General features: G+C 35.6%; 1 protein-coding gene across 3 annotated transcripts in view; it reads right to left on the bottom strand.

Moving 5' to 3' along the window:
* The window catches only part of LOC124965505 (contactin-associated protein-like 3), a 214,094-nt gene that overhangs the window by 99,941 nt on the left and 91,279 nt on the right, over positions 1-22,874 (bottom strand). For all 3 annotated transcript variants that reach the window (XM_047526489.1, XM_047526491.1, XM_047526490.1), the window contains exons 5-7: positions 19,460-19,663; positions 18,662-18,846; positions 17,318-17,461 (exon numbers count right to left, since the gene is read on the bottom strand). In XM_047526489.1, the coding sequence (XP_047382445.1) occupies positions 17,318-17,461; positions 18,662-18,846; positions 19,460-19,663 (533 nt within the window). The remainder of the gene's footprint in view (positions 1-17,317; positions 17,462-18,661; positions 18,847-19,459; positions 19,664-22,874) is intronic.

The following is a 22,874-nucleotide window of genomic DNA, read 5'->3' as shown; positions in this document are numbered from 1 at the left end:
TGGCTTTTCCTTCCCCCATGGACACAAAGATACAAAGACACTCAGAAAGAGTCCCTGTGTCAAAAATCAAAAACCGGATTTCGGAAAAAGCACAAAACTAGCCTACTGATGGTGGTAGCAAAATCCATAAAACCCTTACAACATAACCCTTTCCCAGCTCAGCGCCAGAGGAGCCCTAGGAAACTGAAGCACCCAGCTTCCTCGGAAGGAAAAGAAGGGTCTGAACTATACATCCAATGTCCACCTGATGTACAATGTACATCTGATGCTCCTGAGGGTTGCCCAAGGGACTGGTTTACTTCTTGCCTGAATCCGAGCCCTGACAGGAAGGGACCCTGGATGGGAGACCCTAAGAATAAAAAAGAGCAGTATGGAGGATATCTATCAAGCAAGTACTCCCTATAGTCCCTCCCCAAGGCTCAGCACAGAGTACACTGCTGAAACCTCAAAATCCCAGGTTCTTCATGGGGAGGGAAAGAGATGGACTGCCTGTCAAACATTTCAAATTTTCCAGGAAATGGCTTCTGCCCAAAGGACTGGTTCCTTCTCACCTATTTTGAAGCAAGTTAGAAGCTGGCACGCTATGGACATCTAGAAGACACTGAGAACAAAGAAGTCAGTTTGGATTAGTGAGCAAGCACCTGCCATAGTCCCTCAACTTCAGTAAAGCAGAAAAGCAAGAAGGTATAAACCACCAAATTCCAGTTCCTGGAGAGGAAAAGAATCGGACTGTACGTACAAGTTTCCAACTTTTTCAGGGGCTGCCAGAGAGACTGGTTTCTGCCCTGTTTTGCCTTGGAACACTGAGGGTGCCTGGCATATTTTAGATACCTTTTAGCCACTGGGGGAAAATGTGGCCCCTTGAACTATCATGTAAGTAATTATCATAGCCTGTCTTCCTTTTAATAAAGTGGATAAAGAAATCACGAAATCTCAGTTTTTCTCTGGAAGAAGAGAGCTGGATTAAGTGTGCAATGCTCCAACACTTTCAGAGGCTCTCTGAGGGACTGGCTTTATCTCACCTGTCTTAGAACACTGATGGGACCCAGCATATTCTAGATGCATGAGGCCCACTGAGAACAAAGGCAAAGGTTGGACTACCATGCAGTCATCTGCCAGAGCCTCTCTCCTGATTCAGCACAAAATAACCAATGAGAATCCCAGAGACTGGCTCATCTCTGGGAGGAAGAGAGAAGAAAGAAACATGCCAAACATTCAGAACTGGTTTCAGTGTCACCATGTTCAGAGGATGAATGAGACCTGGTATAATCTAGATGAATGTGTCCCTCTGAGAACTTAAAGGAGTCCTGGTGTCCTGTTGCATCAGAAAATGTATATGCATACATACATACATATGATGGAATATTACTGGGCTTTAAAGAAGAATGAAATTATGGCATTTGCTGGTAAGTGGATGGAGTTAGAGAATATCATGGTAAGTGAAATAAGCCAAACCCAAAAAAACCCAAAGGCCAAATGTTTTCTCTGATATGTGGAAGCTAATTCACAATGCGGGGAGAGATAGGGAAGAACAGAGTTACTTTATATTAAGTAGATGGGAGTGAAGGAAGGAGAAGGTATGGTGGTAGGAAGGATAATAGAGTAAAACAGACATTATTACCTCATGTACATATATGACAAAATGACTAATGTGATCCTACAATATGTATAATCAGAAAAAAAGAAATTACACTCCATTTATGTATGATCTATGAAAATGTAAAAATGCATTACACTGTCATGTATAACAAATTAGAACAAATTAAAAAAAATTAAAAAGAAAAGAAAAGAAAAGCAGTGGTTCCACAGACAAACCAGAAGCAGCAGAAAATTCTAAATTCATGAAAAAAAGAAAGAAAGAAGGAAAGAAAAGAAAAGAAAAGAAAAGAAAAGAAAAGAAAAGAAAAGAGGGACTGCAGTTGTGGCTCAGTGGTAGAGCACTGGTTCCAGCCTCAGCACCAAATAAAAATAAAGAAATGAAATAAAGGTATTGTGTCTATCTACAACTAAAAAAAAATTTCAAAAAGAAAAGAAAAAAATAAAGAGGCAAATTCCCTAACTGGGAATTTACACAAATAAATCCAGCAAAGACACATACATAGAAAGTTTGAAATGACCCTGGCAGGGCTTCCTATTGAGGGTCTTATATACAAATCCTGTTCATGAAGATTGGAAAAGGTGATTGTTTTTTCTAGTGTGCAGGTACTAACACTAAGAGATAAGGAAAATGAACAAGTAGAAAAACATGCCTCTCCAAAAGGAACAAGATAAAACTTCAAGACCCCAGTTTTACTGACATATAATATATGAAATACCTGGAAAAGTGTTCAAAATGAATTGGGAGAAAAATGCATTAAAAAAATGAAAATTTTAGCAAAGATACATATGAACCAAAAGAAGTCTGGCCCAGAAAGAAAACAGTAACTAAAATGAAAAATTCAATAGAGAAATTCAATCTACATTAAAACATCATACTAGATCAAGTAGAAGAATCACTGAATTTGAAGATAGGTCATTTGAAATAAGCCAGTCAATGACATAAATAGAAAAAAAAGAGTGAAAAAGAATGAAGAAAGCTTGGTGACATATGGGACACCATTGAGTTGACCAATATGTACAATTACGAATGTTCATGAAAGAAAAGACAGAGACAAAAACTTAAAGAAATAAAGGAAGAAACTTTTGGAATTTGAAAAAAGGAACTTCTACATTTATGAATTCCAAAGAAATCCAGATAAGATGAACCCAAAGAATTTCCCAGTGAGAGACATTACAATTGAATTGTGAATGTCAGACAAAGAGAACTGTGAGAGCAGCCAGTGACAAGGAACACATCACATACAAGGAAACTTACCCAAGACAGTCAATGGATTTCTCAGCAGAAGCTTTGCAAACAAATAGGCAGTGGAATATTTTAAAAATACAGAGTGGTAAAAAACTGCCAACCAAGAATATAATACTTTGGGGCTGGGGAGATAGCTCAGTTGGTAGAGTGCTTTCCCCGCAAGCATAAGGCCCTGGGTTCAATACCCAGCACCACAAAAAAAAAAAAAAAAAAAAAGAATATAATACTTTGCAAAATTGTCCTTTAAAATTGAATTTGAATTTTCTGATTCTCAGAAAAAGCTGAAGAAGTCTATCATTATACAACCAGTCTTACATAAAATGTTAAAGAGAATTCTTCAAGTTTGAAACAAACCAAAGCTAAATAGCACCAGCAATGCACATGTAAGTATAAAATTTGCTGTTAAAAGTAAATGCATACAATACTGTAAGAGTTCTATGGAAATTACTTTTCGATTCTAGTATAAAAGTTAAAGTCAAAATTTTAAAATCAATTATATAAAATATGTTCATGGTTATACAATACAAAATGATATAAACTATGATGTTAATAATATAAATTCTATGGAGAGAATTAATAATGTAGTTTTATATGCAATTGAGGTTATTAGCTAAAGTAGACTGTTAAAACTATACAATGTTTTCAGTAAGTCTGATTGTACTCACAATGAAAATATGTAAAATAAAGATAGAAATCAAAGCATATCACTATAAAAAATCAACAAAATGTAAAGGAAGACAGTATAAAAGGAAAACAGGGACAAAAGATATATAAGATAGCAAACTTTTAACAAAATGCTAGTAAATGTCTTTCTGTGGTACAATAAAAATTAAACATTTGATATTTGTACCTGGTTCCTAACATATAGCTCCTATAACCCTTGAAATCTCTGAACGTCTAAGTGCCTTCTGCATGCTCACGAGAGGGCTAGTGACTGAGGGCTACCCCTATGTACCTACAAGATAGGAGTTGTTTGCCAGGAAGACCACGGAATCCTTAGAGGCATGAAAATTTCTGCATGAAAAGTCCAGGAAGGCAGGAAAGGATGACGGTTGAACTTAATCACCAAGGGTTAATGGCTTACTCTATCTACCTATGTCACAAAACATCCATAAAAATCACTAAACAAAAGGGTTTGGAGAGCATGCAAGTATCCATGTGTCAAGAGTGTGGTATGTTCCAAACATGATGTCAAAAGCTCTTGTGTTTAGGAATCTTTCATAATTTATCCTATGTACCTGATCTGGCTGCCTATTAGTAGCCTTTAAAATAAACTGGTGATAGCAAGGAAAGTGTTTTCCAGAGTTTTGTGAGCTATTATAGCAGATTAGTAATTTGAACTGGGGGCACTGACTTTGAGGCAACTCTGACAAAAGTATGGGTAACCCAGAGACCTGATACTTGTAAATGTCATCTTAAGAAAAGACAGTCTTAGGGGCTGGGGATATAACTCAGTTGGTAGAGTGCTTGCCTTGCACTCAATCGCCAGCACCACAAAAAAAAACAACAACAAAAAAAACAAAACAGAAAGGACAGTCTTATAAGACTGATTTCTTAAGAGTGTGGAGTATGACCCTAATTCAGGATACCAACTACCACAATTGCTCTGAATTGTAGGATACACAGCTGGTGTCCAGGAGTTAGACAACTGGTATTAGAAAAGGCAACATAAATTTGGCATTAGAAGGAAAGATACCACACACATTTGGTGTTAGAAATGTATGAGCAAAAATATTCATCTTCCTCATTAATGATTACTTTACTATGAATAAATTAAATTCCTCAACCAAAAGATACAAGAGTGGTTAGAACAGATGAAAAATCAAGATCCAGCCATAAGTTGTCTAACAGAGACTTAAGTTTACATATAAGAACAGATACAGTCTAAATTAAGTGGGCTGGGGAGATAGCTCAGGGCTGGGGAGATAGCTCAGTTGGTAGAGTGCTTGTCTTGTATGCCCAAGGCCCTGGGTTTGATCCCCAGCACCGCAAAAAAAAAAAAAAAAAAAGTCTTCCTAAATTAAGTAATGTGATAAAAATTCCATTCAAATTATAAGCCAAATACAGCAGGGGTAGCTAAATATGTATCAGACAAAATGAATTTTGAGTCAAAAAGTGTCAGAAGAGACAAAATTTTAACATCCAAGGATAATAAAAGGGTCAATTCACCAGGAAGATACCATAATTATAAAAATAAATGTACTAACATCAGAGAACCCAAATATATAAAGCAAACATTGACAGAACTGAAGCAGTTCAATATTAGTAAGCTACTTCAATGCCCAACTTCCAATAAAGGATAAAACATCACCTCAGAAAATAGAAAAAAGAAACAACATACCTGAACAACAATGTAGACCAAATAGATATACAGAGAACATTCTACACAGTAGCAGAATACACAGTCTTCTCAAGTACACACGAAACTTTCTCCAGGATAGATCACATACTAGGTCGCAAAACATGTCATAACAAATTTAAGAAGACTGAACTCTTATAAAAGTTATTTTCTGATCACCATGTAACACAACTGGAATTTAACAGGTGAAGGAAAACTGGACAATTCACAAATGTGTAAAAATTAAACAATATGCCTTTTTCTATTTGTTTGTTTTTTGTTGCTGAGGATAGACTCCAGAGCACCATATAAGTAATGCAAGCACTTTACCACTAAGCTACATCCCCAGAGCTTGTTTTCTTTCTTTCTTCCTTCCTTCCTTCCTTTCTTTCTTTTTCCATTTATTTGTGCTTGAGGTCTTAGTGTTACACTTTTCACTGGTTTTATATGGTTTACTACATGATCAAATGACATAATAAATGAAAAAGCATTTAGAAAACAGTCAAACAATATTCACATGTAATTTGGCGTTGATTATGTCTGTCAACTCTTGTAGTTTTGTAGATATTTTTAACATTTCTTATTATTCTACTTCTAAAGTTCTTATTGTTATTTCTAATCCATGACTAGGATTGGGGAGAGGCTGAGCAGCGGAGTGTTTGTTTATTATTTTTTGATTCATTATACACACAGGGGGTACAACTTTTCATTTCTCTAGTTGTACATGAAGTAGAGTCACACCATTTGTGTAATCATACAAGTACATAGGGTAATGATGTTTCTCTCATTTTGCCATCTTTTCTTCCCCCCAACACCTCCTCCCCACACCTTATTTCCCTCTACACAATCTGCTCTTTCTCCATTCTTCCCATACCCGCTCCACCCACGTTATATATCATCCATCCACTTATTAGAGAAAACATTCGGGCCCTGTGTTTTTGGGATTGGCTTATCTCACTTAGCATGATATTCTCCAACTCCATCCATATACCTGCAAATGCCTTAATTTTATTCTTATTTATGGCTGAGTAATATTCCATTGTGTATATATATACCACAGTTTCTTTATACATTCATCTACTGAAGGGCATGTAAGTTGGTTCCACAATCTAGCTATTGTGAATTGAGCTGCTATAAACATTGATATGGCTACATTACTGTAGTATGATGATTTTAAGTACTTTGGGTATAGGCCAAGAAGTTGGATAGCAGGGTCAAATGGTGGTTCTATTCCAAGTTTTTTGAGGAGTCTCCATACTGCTTTCCAGTATGGCTGCACCAATTTGCAATCCCACCAGCAATGTATGAAGTGAAATTAAACACCTATCTCTCACCCTGTACAAAACTCCACTCAAAATGGATCAAAGACCTAGGAATTAGACCAGAGACCCTGCACCAAATAGAAGAAAAAGTAGGCCCAATCTCCATCGTGTTGGCTTAGGACGAAACTTTCTTAACAAGACTCCCAAAGCACAAGAAATAAAAGCAGGAATCAATAAATGGGATAGATTCAAACTAAAAAGCTCTTTCTCAGCAAAGGAAACAATCAACAATGTGAAGGGAGAGCCCTACAGAGTGGGAGAAAATCTTTACTACAGGCACTTCAGACAGATCAATAATCTCCAGAATTTATAAAGAACTCAAAAAAATTAACACCGAGATTACAAATAACCCAGTCAATAAATGGGCTAAGGAACAGAGCAGACAATTCACAGAATATTTACAAGCAATGAATAGATATATGAAAAAATGTTGAACATCTCTAGTTAATAAGAGAAATGCAAATCAACACTCCCTAAGATTTCATCTCACACCAATTAGAATGGCTATAATACGTGTTGGCGAGGATGTGGGGGGAAAGTTACACTCATATTTTAAATTTTGGAACAGGGTCTTGATAAGTTTCCCAGGCTGGCCTTGAACTTCTGACCCTCCTGCCTCTGCCTCCTGAAGAATTAGAATTAAAAGTATGTGCTGCCAGTCCTGAGTGTAAACAACACTTTCTGGAACAATCCAGTACATCAAAGAAGACATGGTAAGGGGAATTAGAAAATATCATGAGTCAAATGAAAATGAGAACACTCCACGCCATAACTTAGGGAATAGAGCATAACAATACAAGCCTGCTCTGAAAATGAAGGAAGATCTAAAACAAAAACTTAATTGTATACCTCAAAGAACTAGAACAAAGAAACACAGTCCACCCACCATCATCAAAAGAAACAAAATTATAAAGATTAGAAATCAATGAAGTAGAGAACAGAAAAATTAATGAAATTGATTTGGATTTTTGAAAAAAAATAGAGAAAATTCACAAAGTTTTAGCTACACAAGAGAAAAGGGAACACTGAAATAAATAAAATCAGATATGAAAGAAAAGACATTACAGCTGATGACACACAAATATAAAGGATTCTAAGAATGTGGTAAGACCAATTAAATTCCAACAAATTTGATAACATAGAAGAAATGCATGAATTCCCACAAAGACATAACTATTAACACCAAGTGATTAAGAGACAATATTAATAGACCTATAAATAGAAGAGTAAGAATATTAAACTTATGACCAAATCTCTCACTAAAGAAATCTTGAAGAATTGAAGGCAATTCTTCTCAAACTCATCTATAAACATAGAAGAAAACATTTCCAAACTCATGCAAAGACCAGCAATGCTCCTACAATCAATATTAAAGAAGATTTAAGGGTTGGGGTTGTGGCTCAGGGGTAGAGCGCTTGCTGAGCATGTTTAAGGCACTGGTTTCAATTCTCAGCACTGCACATATAAATAAATAAATAAATGTCCATCGACAACTAAAATTTTTTTTAAAAAAAGATTTAAGAAGCAAAACCATAAAACAATACTTTTGGTGAACATAGAAGCAAAAATCTACAAAAAAATACAGAGAACTGAATTCAACAACACAATTAAAGGAATAAACACATTATGACTAAGGGGGATTTATTCTTGGGATGCAAGGGTGGGTCAATATTTGAAAATCAATTAATGTGATAAACTAAATGAATAGAACAAAGGATTAAAAATTTGCTTGAATATAATAGGTGCCAGAAGGCATTTGAGAAAATTCAACACCACTTCATGATAAACCCTCCAACTTCCTGTTCTTAGGAAGATATTACCTCAACATAATAAAAGCCATGCATGGAAAAACCTACAGCTAATATGCTCAATGGTAAAAAAATAAAAGTTTTTCCTTGAAGATCAAGAACAAAGCAAGGATGCCCACTCTTACTATTTGTAGCCCACATCTTCATAAAAACCATAGTCACCAATTAGGCAAGATAAATAAATAAAAGCATCCACATTGGAAAGGAAGAAGTAAAATTATCTCCTTATAGCTGAGGTCTTAAATATAAAAAGTACTAAATATTTAAAAAATTGGAAGTAACAAAAAAAATCAGTGAAGGTGCAGGATAAAAAAAAATCAACACACAAAAATCTACTGTATTTCTAAGGAAAATGTTAGTTTTCTGGCAAGGTGATAATATCAGAGATAAACAACGATAAGGAGGAAAGATTTATTTTGGCTCACAGTTTCAGAGGTTTCAGTCTATGGTTGTTTGGCCCTGTTGCTTTGGGTCCTAGTGAGAAAGTATATCATATCGTGGTGGAAGCACATGAATGAGGAGGCCTGTTCACCTCATGGTGGCTGGGAAGCAAAAAGAGAGATAGGAAGAAGCTGGAGTCCCACTTCTCCCTCAATGTGCCCTCAGTGACCCAGCTTACTTTCAAGAAACTATACCTGCAAAGGTTTCACTGCCTCCCAGTAGTGACACAGGCTGGGGATCAAGCCTTCAACATATTGGCCCCTATACCTACAGCATTCCACCCTTAGTTCTCAAAGGCTCATGTATTAAAAGCCTGATTCTCAGTCTGTGGTACTACTGACTGGTGGTGGGACCTTGGGAAGGTGGGGCCTAGTGGAAGAAAGTTGAGTTCCTGGGGTATATCCTTGAAAGGGATATTGGGACCCTGGCCCCTCTTTTCTCCCTCTTTGCTAACTACCTACCACAAGGCAAACAGGCTTCCTGTGCCAAATCATCCTGCATGATATATTTTGCTGCAACAAGGGTTGCAGGGTCCAAGGTCCAAGGCAACAGGGTCCAGTGACTACAGAATGAAACCTATGTAACTATGAGCCAAAATAAAACTTTCATCCTTATAAACTGATTATCACAGGCACATTGTCATAATGACAAAGTGACAAACAGAAATTAAGAAAGCAATCTCATTGTAGTAACATCAAAAAGAATAAAATATTGAGGGTAAATATAACTGGAGGTAAAAAATAAAAACTTGGAGTATATAGAAAACTCCAAATCATAGATAAAAAAGAAGACATTAATATATATCATGTTCATGGATGATAAAACAGTGTTATTAAAATGCCAATACTATCCAAAGCATATACAGATTCAATCCATTCATTACCAAAATCCCCATGGCATTTTTGAAAATTTTTATTTCTACAGACTGCATTTTTATTTCATTGTACACAAATGGGGTAGAACTTTTCATTTCTATGGTTGTACACAATGTAGATTCATGCCATTCATGTAATCATAAATAGGCATAGCGTAATACTGTCTCAGTCTACTACCTCTCCTTCCCCCACATTGATGTGGCTACATCACTGTAGTATGTTGATTTTAAGTCCTTTGGATATAGGCCAAGAAGTGGGATAGCTGGGTCAAATGGTGGACCCATTCCACGTTTTTTGAGGAATCTCCATACTGCTTTCCAGAGTGGCTGCACCAGTTTGCAACTCCACCAGCAATGTATGAGTGTGCCTTTTTCCCCACATCCATGCCAACATTTATTATTGCTTCTGTTCTTGATAATAGCCATTATAAATAGAGTTAGATGAAATCTTAGGGTGGTTTTAATTTGCATTTCTCTAATTACTAGAGATGATGAGCACTTTTTCATATATTTGTTGATATCCTGTATATCTTCTGTGAAGTGTCTGTCCAATTCCTTAGCTCATTTATTGATTGGGTTCTTCATATTTTTGGTGTAGAGTTTTTTAAGTTCTTTATAAATTTTGGAGGTTAGTGCTCTGTCTGAAGGGTGTGTGGAAAAGATTTTCTCCCACTCTGTAGGCTCTCTTTTCACATTATTTATGGTTTCCTTTGCTGAGAGAAAGCTCTTTAGTTTGAATTCATTCCATTTATTGATTCTTGCTTTCATTGCTTGCACTTTGGGGGTCTTGTTAAGGAAGTCTAGTTCAAAGCCAACATGATGAAGATTCAGGCCTACTTTTTCTTCTATTTGGTGAAGGGTCTGAGGTCTAATTCCTAAATCCTTGATCCATTTTGAGTGGAGTTTTGTACAGGGTGAGAGAGAGGGGTTTAACTTCATTTTACTACATATGGATTGCCAGTTTTGCCAGCACCATTTGTTGAAGAGGCTATCTTTTCTCCATTTTATGTTTTTGGCACCTTTGTCTAAAATGAGATAACTACTTATGTGGGTTTGTCTCTGTATCTTCTATTCTATACCATCGGTCTGCCTATTTTGGTGCCAATACCATGCTGTTTTGTTACTACTGCTCTCTAGTAGAATTTAAGATCTGGTATTGTGCATCACTCTTCCTGCCCAGGATTGCTTTGGTCTTTTGTTCTTCCAGATGAAGTTTTTGATTGTTTTCTCTATTTCTATGAGGAATGTCATTGGAAATTTAATTGGAATTGTGTTAAATCTATATAGTGCCTTTGGAAGTATGACCATTTTGTTAATATTAATTCTGCCTATCCAAGAACATCGAGATTTTTCCATCTTCTAAGGTCTTCCTCAATTTCTTTCTTTAATGTTTTCACTGTAGAGGTCTTTCACCTCTTTTGTTAGATTGATTCTGAAGGTTTTTTTTTTTTTTTGAGACTATTGTGAATGGAATTGTTTTCCTCATTTCTCTTTCAGATGATTCATCACTTATGAATAGAAATGCATTAGATTTATGTGTGTTGATTTTATATCCTGCTATTTTGCTGAATTCATTTACTAGGTCTAAAAGTTTTCTGGTGGAGTTTTTTGGATCCTCTAAATATAGAATCATGTCATCAGCAAATAGGGATAGTTTGAGTGCTTCTTTTCCTATTTGTATCCCTTTAATTTCTTTGGTCTGTCTAATTGCTCTGGCTAGAGTTTCAAGGACAATGTTGAATAGAAGTGGTGAAAGAGGGCATCCCTGCCTTGTTCCAATTTTAAAGGGAATTCTTTCAGTTTTTCTCCATTAAGAATGATGTTGGCTGTGGGCTGAGCATAAATAGCCTTTACAATGTTGAGGTAATGTTCCCACTATCCCTGTTTTTTCTAGTGCTTTAAGCATGAAGGGGTGTTGTATTTTGTCAAACGCTTTCTCTGCATCTACTGAAATAATCATATGATTCTTAACCGTTAAGTCTAATAATGTGATGAATTACATTTATTGATTTCCGAATGTTGAACCAACCTTGCATCCCTAGGATGAACCCCACTTGATCATGGTGCATTATCTTTTAAAAATGTTTTTGTATGCGATTTGCCAAGAATTTTGTTAAGGATTTTTGTGTCTATATTCATCAGAGATATTGGTCTAGAGTTTTCTTTCCTTGATGTGTCTTTGTCTGGTTTTGGTATCAGAGTGATACTAGCTTTTCAGAATGAATTTAGAAGGGTACTTTCCTTTTCTATTACATGGAATACTCTGAGGAGTATTGGTATAAGTTCTTCTCAGAAGGTCTTGTAGAACTCAGCTGAGAATCTATCTGGTCCCAGACTTTTCTTGGTTGGTAGGTTTTTGATGGCTTCTTCCATTTCATTGCTTGAAATTGATCTGTTTAAATTGTGTATATCCCCCTGGTTCAGTTTTGGAGGATCATATATCTCTAGAAATTGTTGATGTCAATTTTCTAGTTTATTGGAGTATACATTTTCAAAGTAGCTTCTAATTATGTTTTCAATGGTGTCTGTCAGGATATTTCCTTTTTCATCACGAATTTAGTAATTTGAGTTTCTTTCTCCTCTTTGTTAGTGTGGCTAAGGGTTTATCTATTTTGTTTAGTTTTTCAAAGAACCAACTTTTTGTTTTATCAATTTTTTTTGCTTTATCAACTTTTTGTTTTATCAATCTTTTGTTTCAAGTTCATTCAATTCAGCTCTGATTTTAATTATTCTCTGTCTTCTACTACTTTTGGTGTTGATCTGCTCTTCTTTTTCTAGGGCTTTAAGGTGTAATGTTAGTTCATTTAGTTCTTGACTTTTTATTCTTTCCTTGAATACACTGTATGCAATAAATTTTCCTCTTAGTGCTGCTTTCATAGTGTCCCAGAGATTTTGATATGTTGTATCATCATTCTCATTTATCTCCAAGAATTTTTTTTTTTTATCTCCTCCCTGATGTTTCCTGTTATCCATGCTTCAATCAATTCAAATTATTTAGTCTCCAGGTGTTGGAGTATTTTCTGTTTTTTATTTTGTCATTGATATCTAATTTCATTCCATTATGATCTGATAGAATTTAAGATAGTAGCTCTATTTTTTTTCATTCACTAAGGGCTGCTTTGTGGCATAACATATAGTCTATTTTAGAGAAGGATTCATGTGCTGCTGAGAAGAAAGTGTATTCACTCATTGATGGATGGGATATTCTATATATGTCTGTTAAGTCTAAGTTATTGATTGTGTTATTGAGTTCTATGATTTCTAGGTTTAGTTTTTGTTTGGAATATCTATCCAGTGGTGAGAGCAGTGTGTTAATGTCACCCAGAATTATTGTGTTGTGGTCTATTTGATTCTTGGAATTGAGAAGGATTTGATGTACATGGATGTATTGTTGTTTGGGGCATATATATTTACGATCATTATGTCTTCCTGATTTATGGTTCCCTTAAACAGTATGAAATGTCCTTCTTTATCCCTTCTGACTAACTTTGGGTTGAAGTCCCCTTTATCTGATACAAATATGAAAACCCATGCTTTTTTACTGAATCTGTGTGCCTCGCAGGTTTTTTCCCATCCTTTCACCTTTAGTCTGTGGATGTCTTTTTCTAAGAGATGAGTCTCTTGAAGGCAGCATATTGTTGAGTCTTGCTTTTTAATCCAATCTGCCAGTCTATGTCTTTTGATTGATGAGTTATTATTGAGATATGATTTGTATTCCCAGTCATTTTTGGCTCATTTTTGGTTTTTAACTTGACTTGGTTTCTCCTTGATTGGCTTCTCCTTTAAGGTAGTTCCTACCTTCCTGACCTACATTGTTGTTTTTCATTTCCTCCTCATGGAATATTTTGCTGAGAATGTTCTGTAGTGCAGTTTTTCTATTTGTCAATTCTTTTAACTTTTGTTTACCATGGAAGGATTTTATTTTGTCTTCAAATCTGAAGGTTAGTTTTGCTGGGTATAGGATTCTTGGTTGGCAACCATGTTCTTTCAGAGCTTGAAATATGTTGTTCCAGGCCCTTCTAGCTTTTAGGGTCTGGGTTGAGAAATCTGCTCATATCCATATTGTTTTCCTCTTATATGTAATCTGATGCTTTTCTCTCACAGCCTTTAAAATCCTATCTTTATTTTGTATGTGAGGCATTTTCATTATAATGTGCCTTGGTGCGGATCTGTTGCAAATTTGTGCATTTGGTGTTCTGTAAGCCTCTTGTAGTTGATTTTCCATTTCATTCTTCAGGCTTGGGAAATTTTCTGATAATATTTCATTAAATTGGCTGTTCATTCCTTTGGTTTGCATCTCTGTGCCTTTCTCAATCCCTATAATTCTTAAATTTGGTCTTTTCATGATATCCCATAGTTCTTGGAGGTTCCATTCATGATTTCTTTCCATCTTCTCTGTTTGGTCAACTTTATTTTCAAGATTAAATATTTTGTCTTCATTGTCTGAAGTTCTGCCTTCCAAGTGATCTCATCTGTTGGTTATGCTCTCCATTGAGTTTTTATTTGGTTTATTGTTTCCTTCATTCCAAGGATTTCTGGTTTGTTTTGCTTTTCAGAATCTCTCTTTTTGTTGAAATGATCTTTTGCTTCCTGTAGTTGCTATTTCAACTGCTTATTGGAGTGATCATTCATTACCTGAATTTGCTCTCTTATCTCTTCCTTTGCTTCATGAATCATTTCAGTTATGTATATTCTGAACTCTTTTTCTGATGTTTCTTCTATGATGCTGTCATTGGATTCTATTAATATAGAATCTTGGTTTGTTTGGAACTCTTTCTTCCCTTGTTTTTTCATGTTGTTCTCGTATCTCCCCTCTACTAGTGCAGATCTGGGGTATTGCAGTTTTCCCTCTATAGGCTTATAGTGACCCTGCAGGTTTCCAAAACCTCTTCTTTACAACGTAGATCAATATTAGCCACACCCAGTACAGACAATATGCAGCCCTAAACCAAAGAGTCCCTATTGTCATAAAAAAACAAATGAATGAGTTCAATTATTATCTACAGTATAACAAATAAATTTCCAATGAGGTCTGCAGTTTCTAAAGAAGGACAAAAAGGATGGGGAGGGGTATAGGCTGTAACTGTTAATGGGATAAGAAAAGAGTATATAGAAGTTCTAGATTATAGGAGTGAAAGTGTAATCAAAAGAAGTTGGTTGTTAGCATGAGAAAAGGGAGGAAGAGACTCTGAGGAAATTGGTAAACAATCAGAAAATAGAGTGAGCAAGAAAAATAAAGAAATAAAAACAAAATTTTCGAAAAGGAGGAAAAAAAATTTATACTGTAACAGTCATACACTATTCAAACCTCCCAGTCTTCTGTAGTCTGATACATAAGAGGTACCTGACAATGAGGTTCCAGTCTCCAGCAGTGTCTCAGGACAGAATTTGCCCCACCTAAATATGGCAGCTTTCACTTCCAGGATAATTCAAGCACTGGTTTCCAAATCACGTGGTGTGGGTGCTGAGTTTGTGTGGGGTATGGTCATTAGAGTAGAAGATCCTAGAGGTGGGATGCAGTCAGTTGGGCCAGTGGTCCTGCAGTTTCTGGCTATTCTCCCAAAATGGTGGCAGCCACATGTAACCAAACCACTGGGTACTGTGACAGTAGACTTCCAGGCAATCACAGGCAGCTGGTGATCTGCTGGCTGTATGCAGTGATCTCCAGGCTACCAGCAGATGATCGGCAGGTGGACCTCATTGGGTAGGTGATGGGTAGGTGAGAGTCAGGCAAACGGGCAAATGTTGGATGATAGGCAGCAGACAGTGAGAAATCTGCACTCAAAAAGTAGTCAATATGCTGGCAGACTGCGAGTGATTGAGGTGGACAAATGGGATAAACAGCAGGGGATCGATGAGCAGCAAAGACTGCCTCACAGAGAAACAAATTTTCTTCTGCTTGAAACCCGAGTTATGGAGCAAGAAGAATGCAGCCTCCCTCTAGTCCGCCATCTTGGATCTCCTCTCTATGGCATATTTTATTGAAATAAAAAACAACTCTAAATTTCATATAAAACCATAAAGGATCCTGTATAGCCAAAGAATCTTGAGAAAGAAGAAGACAGCTGGAGGCATCATATGTCTTATCTAAAATTTATGATAAAGATACAGAAATTGAAAGAGAATGGTATTGGCATAAAGATAGATATATCAATCAATGTAAAAGAATAAAGACCAGAAATAAATCCATGGATATACAGGCAACAGATGTTCCACAACAGTGCCCAGAATATACCACAGGGAAAGGATGGTCTCTTCAACAAATGGTATGGGGAAAACTGTATATTCACAAGCAGAAAATATAATTGGACCCTGTTGAGCACCATAAGCAAAACTCTACTCAAAATGGATTAAAGGCATTGTAAATGTAAGACCTGAAACTGCAAAACCATAAGAAAAAGCAGGGGAAAACTTTATGATACAGTCTTGGCAATTATTTATTGGATATGACACTAGAAATATAGCAATATAAGCAAAAATTGACAAGTAGGAGTACCTCGAACTAAAAACAGTGCTGCAGAACCAGTCAGGAGTGACAAGGTAACCTGTGGAAGGAGAGGAAATATTTACCAAATGTATATGTGAAAAGTGATTAATTCCAAAACATACAAGGAACTCGGAAACTCATAAGCAAAACAATAAGTAGCCTGGGGAAACAATGGACCAAGGACTTGAATAGACATTTCTCCAGAGAAAACCTAGAAACATCGAACAGGCTTATGAAAATGCAAGCAACATCGCAAATTATCAAGAGAAGGCAAATCTACACTATAGGATATCGCCTCACACTTGTTAGGATAGCTAAACAAATCTAAACAAACAAATGTGTTGGTGAAAATGTGGAGAAAAAGGAACCCTAAAGTGTTGATGGGAATATAAAATGATACAGTCACTATGGAAAGTCATGTGGAGGTTCCTCAAAAAATGAAGATGACATCTACCAAATAACCTGACAATTCCATTTCTAGGTATTTATTTGAAAGATCTGAAATAAGGTTCTCAAAATATTTTTCACTCCCATGTTTACTGTAGCATTATTTACAATAGCCAAAATGTAGAAACAATATAAACATTCATCAATGGATGAGTGGATATAGAACACACACACACACACACACACACACACACACACAATGGAATATAATTCAACCTTTTTAGGATAAATCCTGCCTTATGCAGCAACATAGATGAAGCAGAACATTATGCTAAGTGAAATAAGCCATTTGCAGAAGGACAAATACTACATGATTCCATTTAGTTAAGAGTATCTAAAACAGTCAAACTCATAGAAACAGAATAGAATGGTAGTTACCAGAGAATGAGAGCAGAGGAAAATGGGGATTTGCCACATAACTCATGAAAAATTTAAGTTATGAAAGATAAATTCTAGAGATCTGTTTTACAACATTGGCCTATAGTTAAAATGTTATTACACACTTAATTTGTTAAGAAAGTGGATCTCAGGTTAAATGTTCTTACCACCACAAAAAGTGTATTAAAAACTGTTAGATGATCACACTTCATTATTTTATAACATTACACATCCATTTTATACATGTATAAAAATTATATCAAACATAACAAAAACATGTACAATTTGTACATTTAGAAGAAATATATTTTAAAACTAAATCAATGAAACAAATTGCATCTCTCTTCTCCATTAAGCACACATTTGGACTTTCTTACCATGATGAGTATCTCTGGTTTGTGTTTCTTGGACAAATCGATGATATCCACTCCATTATAAAAGAGATTTTCAAAACACCCATGAAAGCTTTTGTGTGGGAGCACCATTGATTTTCCATGTCTAGGAATTCCTCCAAAGCTGATCTTAGAAAGAAAAAAATGATATAAATAATATTGTTTAATTATATTCTGATTATCTGCCCTAAATATTATTGATTTACAGATATAATAATTGTCTTCAAATTTGCTTTTGCACATTACATTGTCATATTAATTTCAAATGAAGTTTTAACATGCAGATTTATCATTGTCTTTATTATAGAGAGACTCAATTCCCTTATTACAATTTCTAGTCATATGATTCTTGTCATTATTTTAGATGAGACTATCCTATCTCTATTTCCATGGTGATCTGTATAACAGCTTATCCAAGTGTATCATCCCTAAAGGGGAACAGTAAAACTCCAGGTCCCTGAATGCCCCCCCTTCTGTTCCAAAAAATCTTGCCAAGTTAAGGGAACACTGAGAGTAGGCCTGGGCTGGAAAGTCCAGATAGTATTATCTTAAAGGACCTGGGCTTTCTCTTATACACAGGGAACTAGGACTAGTTAGTGCTATCTGTATACCAGGACAGTTTCTCCTTAGGATGCTGGTCAAACATGCTAACATTGTTAAGGCTTCAGAAATAGTTGTTTTTATTTGTCAGCATTTGTCTCTTCTGTTAGTACATCAAGTTACTTGTTGATTATTTCTCCAAGTTATCCCAGGCCACATATTCTGGTTTAGGACTCTCCTATAAGCAAAAAGGAATTTCCAGAACTCACAGTCTAAAACATCAGGTATAAAGTAGAAGAATTATCTAAAAGAATGTCTTTTAAAATATAGCTTGCTTTATTTATTTATAGCTTGTCATCCAAAAACATCCTAACTTCATGGCATGAGTGCTTATTCTCATCTCAGAACTTACATTCATAAGATAAAGTGTCTCAATAGTGTATATCTGTATAGTCATGTGCCACATAACAACACTTCTTTCAATGGTGGACTTCACATCTATGGGCATCCCACACAAATATGGTGCCCAGTGATGCCATAGCCATCTAGGTTTGTGTAAGTACACTTGATGATGTTCATATTGCAATTAAATCACCTAAAGATGCATTTCTCAGAATGAACCCTTGTTGATAAGCAGTGTTCAACTGTGCCTACTGTGTGATAATGACCCATAGGAAATAATCCACCAGATTCTGAATTCCTAGGAGAGGATAGATATTTTTCAATGTAGAAGTACTTTCTCTAGAGGGTTATATTGCATTTAAGTGCTAAAATCTATCATGTCCACACCTTATAATCAAGATCTAAAAGGCTGGTCTCTCCATCTGCCTGGAAATGGTGAGTGTGTTTGTCCACTGTGAAGTTGATGTGTGTGTTGAGGAGTTCAATGAGGACAGAATGCCAGTGCTGGTCATCCAGCAGGCTGCCCAAGGTGAGGGTCGCCTGGGCATCAGGGGAGGGCAGGTTAGCATCACCTGAAAAGAGAGGAAAAGTCAATGCAGTATTATTCCACTTAGTCAATACTGTGGTTTCTACTAGGAAGTTTGTCACAGCAATTACACTTTTCTTATGTCCTCCTATGAAAAGAGGTAGGTAGCTAGTTAATGTTAATCCTAAACACAATGTACTTTTGATCTTTGAGCAACTTCTATCTTATTTGTTCTTCTTATTTCTGATGACATTCATTTAATTTGAAACTATTTTCTTCTTAGGAAAGAAGAAAATTAATGCTACTACCTCAAAACTTCACAATGATCCATCCTTGTCTTTATGGTTTTATTAGGTTATTTATTGAATAGCTGATGATGGTTCTATACAATTATCAAACTATAATACTGTTTACATAAATACATGGTTAAGATAAACATGTAAACATGTAAAATTACACAACTGTAGGATGAACATGTTCCCTTTGCTTAGACAGTTCTCATTTATACCAGTCACTCCAAGGAATTATTTATAGGGCCTTCTTTCATTCTTAAATGGATTAGTTTCAGTTTAAATTAACTGCTTAAGAAAAAAATTAAATATAAAAAGCATTTTCATTTAAGTAATCAGATTTTTAAAACCAATTCCTGGTCCTTTTACCTGAATTAAGGAACAAGATGAGTTTTCCTTTAACTAATTCCAGGGTGATATGTTTGCCATTTTGTCCTTCTCTGTGGAGTAGAATCCCATCACTCTGCGTGGTTTTAAATTTCAAAGTAATAATCTCCTTCACTGGATTCATGGATTTCTGATTAATTGTATACAACAAGAAACTTTTTCCATCAAAATTAACCATCTCAGATCCTACAATGGAAGACATCAAAAAGTGATTCTTGGTATATTTTCATTACTGCATTGAAATGTATGTCACTACACACATGTACATATGTAGTCTATTTCTGGTTTGCTTAACATAGGTGGAAATATCCACTGCCCACTTAATCTTGATACCAGAGTTAACAGACATCATCTCCCCTGTTTGCTTTTTCTGACATTTTTTAAAAAGACATCATCCAGAAGTATTTTTGTTCCTCTTCTTCCAATTGCACCTATCTTTGTGTTTGCTTTTCTCATTCTATAAAAAGTGAGGATTGGGGAAGAAGCTGAAGTCAACCCCCTTGCACAACGTCTCCCTGTATATTTCACATTCATTCAGCACTACCAGTGTTTGGAAAGGATACAATACTTCTCACTCACTGGTAAAAGGTGTCACTCAATGTAAATGGCTTAATTGTTTGTGACTCAGTGGTTTAGACATTTAACAGTTCTCACTTTAATATACTTGTGACCCATCATAAAACTCATGAATGCACATCCTAGACACACTAAATACCATTTTAAACTCATCTGAAGAGCATGCTAATACTAGTGTGTACTTCTTCTCAAAATTGTGGCTAAGTCAGATCACAAAAGGGCACACCTATTATATGTTGTACCGCAATAACTATGAAAGTCATTCCACTGGGATGCTGCCATTTTTCTCTGAACTAAGTGATGATGTTTTATCTTTTTGGTATCAACACTACTTGTATCAGTTCATGCAGAAAAGTTAAATTTTATCATTAATATACAGGGTTTGGGTGTATCTCATTATAAGTGATTGCCTAACATGTATAAGGCCCTGGGTTTGATCCCAAGCACAACATATGCACATACACATAACATCTGTCTAAAACAATTGCTACCAGAGTGTAGGAGTTCATACAGTATAACACCATGGTACAGGCCTATAATCCCAGGGAGGCTGAGGCAGGAGGATCTCAAGTTTGAAATTGAGTAATTTAGTGAGACCCTGTCTCAAACAGCTGGGAATGTACCTCAGTGGTGGAGCACACTAGGTTTAATCACTAGTACGGAAACAATGATTGATTAATTATTAATTTTTAAAAGACTCGTGCGTTTAGCCTAGGAAAAAAATCTTCTCTTATATTTTTCATATTTCACAAGTTAAAGAATGGAGAGATAACTGTCTTTAAAAAATACATATGTAATAAATGAAGACAAAGCAAACAATAAAAGAACTTGGGGTCTTTCAAACCAGTGGTAGTTATTTACTTTCACAGAAAGTTGTGGCCAATGTACACATGAACATATATTTTTATGTTCACAACTCAAAAGATCATCCATTTTGAATAGCTACCTTTTTATAGTTCAGAAGTTCAATTCACATGTATAGTGTGTAATATATCAACACTGCATTGTCTAGAAATCATGTAAACCAAATAATTACTCTTCATTTCATAATTAATGAACACACCTGATAAGAATATAACTAGTCAAGTTCAAATGAAGTTCTATAGCTTATTAGATGGCAATATAATAATGAAATCCTGATAATGAAGAATTTAAACGATTTCACATTTTAGCAGTACATATTCATATGTATGTCATTGGCTGCATTAAAAATAACTAAGGCTTGCTTTTGCAGTTAGCAAACAAGGAAATTTTGTTTTGTACATGATTTTGCCAAGATTATTTTGGTCAAAAGGATTTTACCCTCATCCTCCCTGTTGCCACCATGGTTTTGCACAAGTTAAATGATTAAAACACCAGAATCTTCTGGAGTGTTTGCTGCAAACAGACTGCAGCCCAGAGTTTCTGACTGAACAGATCTGAGGTAGAACCTGAGAATCTGCATTTCAAACAAATTCCCTCCTGGTGTCCATGTGCTCAAGCTGGTGATCATTCTTTGAGATCCACAGCCTAAAACCCCCTAAAATATATTTCTTGGAAGATGCAGGCAAAATGGAGTAGTGAAAATTTTATTGGGTAACCGAGACACAATACGATGGTCTTCAAACCTTTTGTACTAATGCTTTGAGTTATTTTCTAATGTGATGTCTAACATATTATCTAGACCAATTAACCATATGTTAATCACCAAAATATATCTTATAAGGAAAATCCAAAATGTACACTGAAAGAGATTTTAAGCTTACTATGTGACCAAATTAGAATATACATACATAGCAAAGTGAGTTTAACAAAAATACTTAGCAATCTTTGAAACAGGCCTAGTAGTTTAAAATCTTCAAGGATAATAACTTAACCTCAATTTAAGGGGTTTAAAAATGATAGACAAAATTCTGGAACTGCTTCTTGAAGTCTGGAATATTAGGCTCTGTATCTGGAGTTGTCTGCATAACACTCAAGGCCATTACTGTACAGACCCCTAAGTTAATTTGTAAAGGGTTGTTAAAAATAAACATGAAAACAAAAGATATGAAGCAGAGAGCATACATGGCCTGCATGGCCTGAAGTACTGAATATCAGGCTCTTTCCGGAAGTTCCTTGCTCCTGCTCTATAGAAGTATCCAGTGATGGTTTCTGGGCTGGTGCTGACTGTTCAGAGATGGCAGTGATAAGAATCAGCTCACAACCAGACATTTTGGCATCCAATTTTTATTTCAGTGGAAACCCCATTTTGTTTAGGACCTTGGAAATTATTTTTGTTCACCTCCATACTGCATAATTCAATACACTCTGATTATGACTATAATTGGAATATATATTTGATAAGGTAAAGAACTGGTCAATATTTTAGCACCTGGCTATGTATTTCTGTGTATAACATGAAACATTGGCCTTGATACATAGGCTTCTGTAGATTGAAATTCTTCTTTGTAGGATATTTACAATTTTGTTCTATTATTAAAACTTCATCTTTTCCATCTTCTATCCTTTTGACTTAATTCTATTCATTCCAAAAGTATGGTCCCATTCAAGTAATATGATATAGCGCCTAGCTTGTGTCACCACTCACAATGCTGGCCAAACAATTCTCTCATTCAAACAATTCTCTTACTAAGAAAGTACTGTCATGAAAGAATACAATTCATAGGGAAAACCTTCAAGTCTTACATGGTTGCTAAGGAAACTATAGCAATAAGGAAACAGCTTATAGCTGTTATAAAAGAAGCATGAGAAAGAAAGGCTCTCCTTTTGTGACAGTGTCCAGAAATGAAGAATGTAAAAAATCACAGTAATCTTGATGACCTGCCAATCATACACCCTT

Source organism: Sciurus carolinensis, chromosome 15 (genome assembly GCF_902686445.1).
Source record: "Sciurus carolinensis chromosome 15, mSciCar1.2, whole genome shotgun sequence".
NCBI lineage: Eukaryota > Metazoa > Chordata > Mammalia > Rodentia > Sciuridae > Sciurus > Sciurus carolinensis.
The sequence above is the reverse complement of the archived record's forward strand: the minus strand, read 5'-3'. Positions and strand labels throughout refer to the sequence as shown.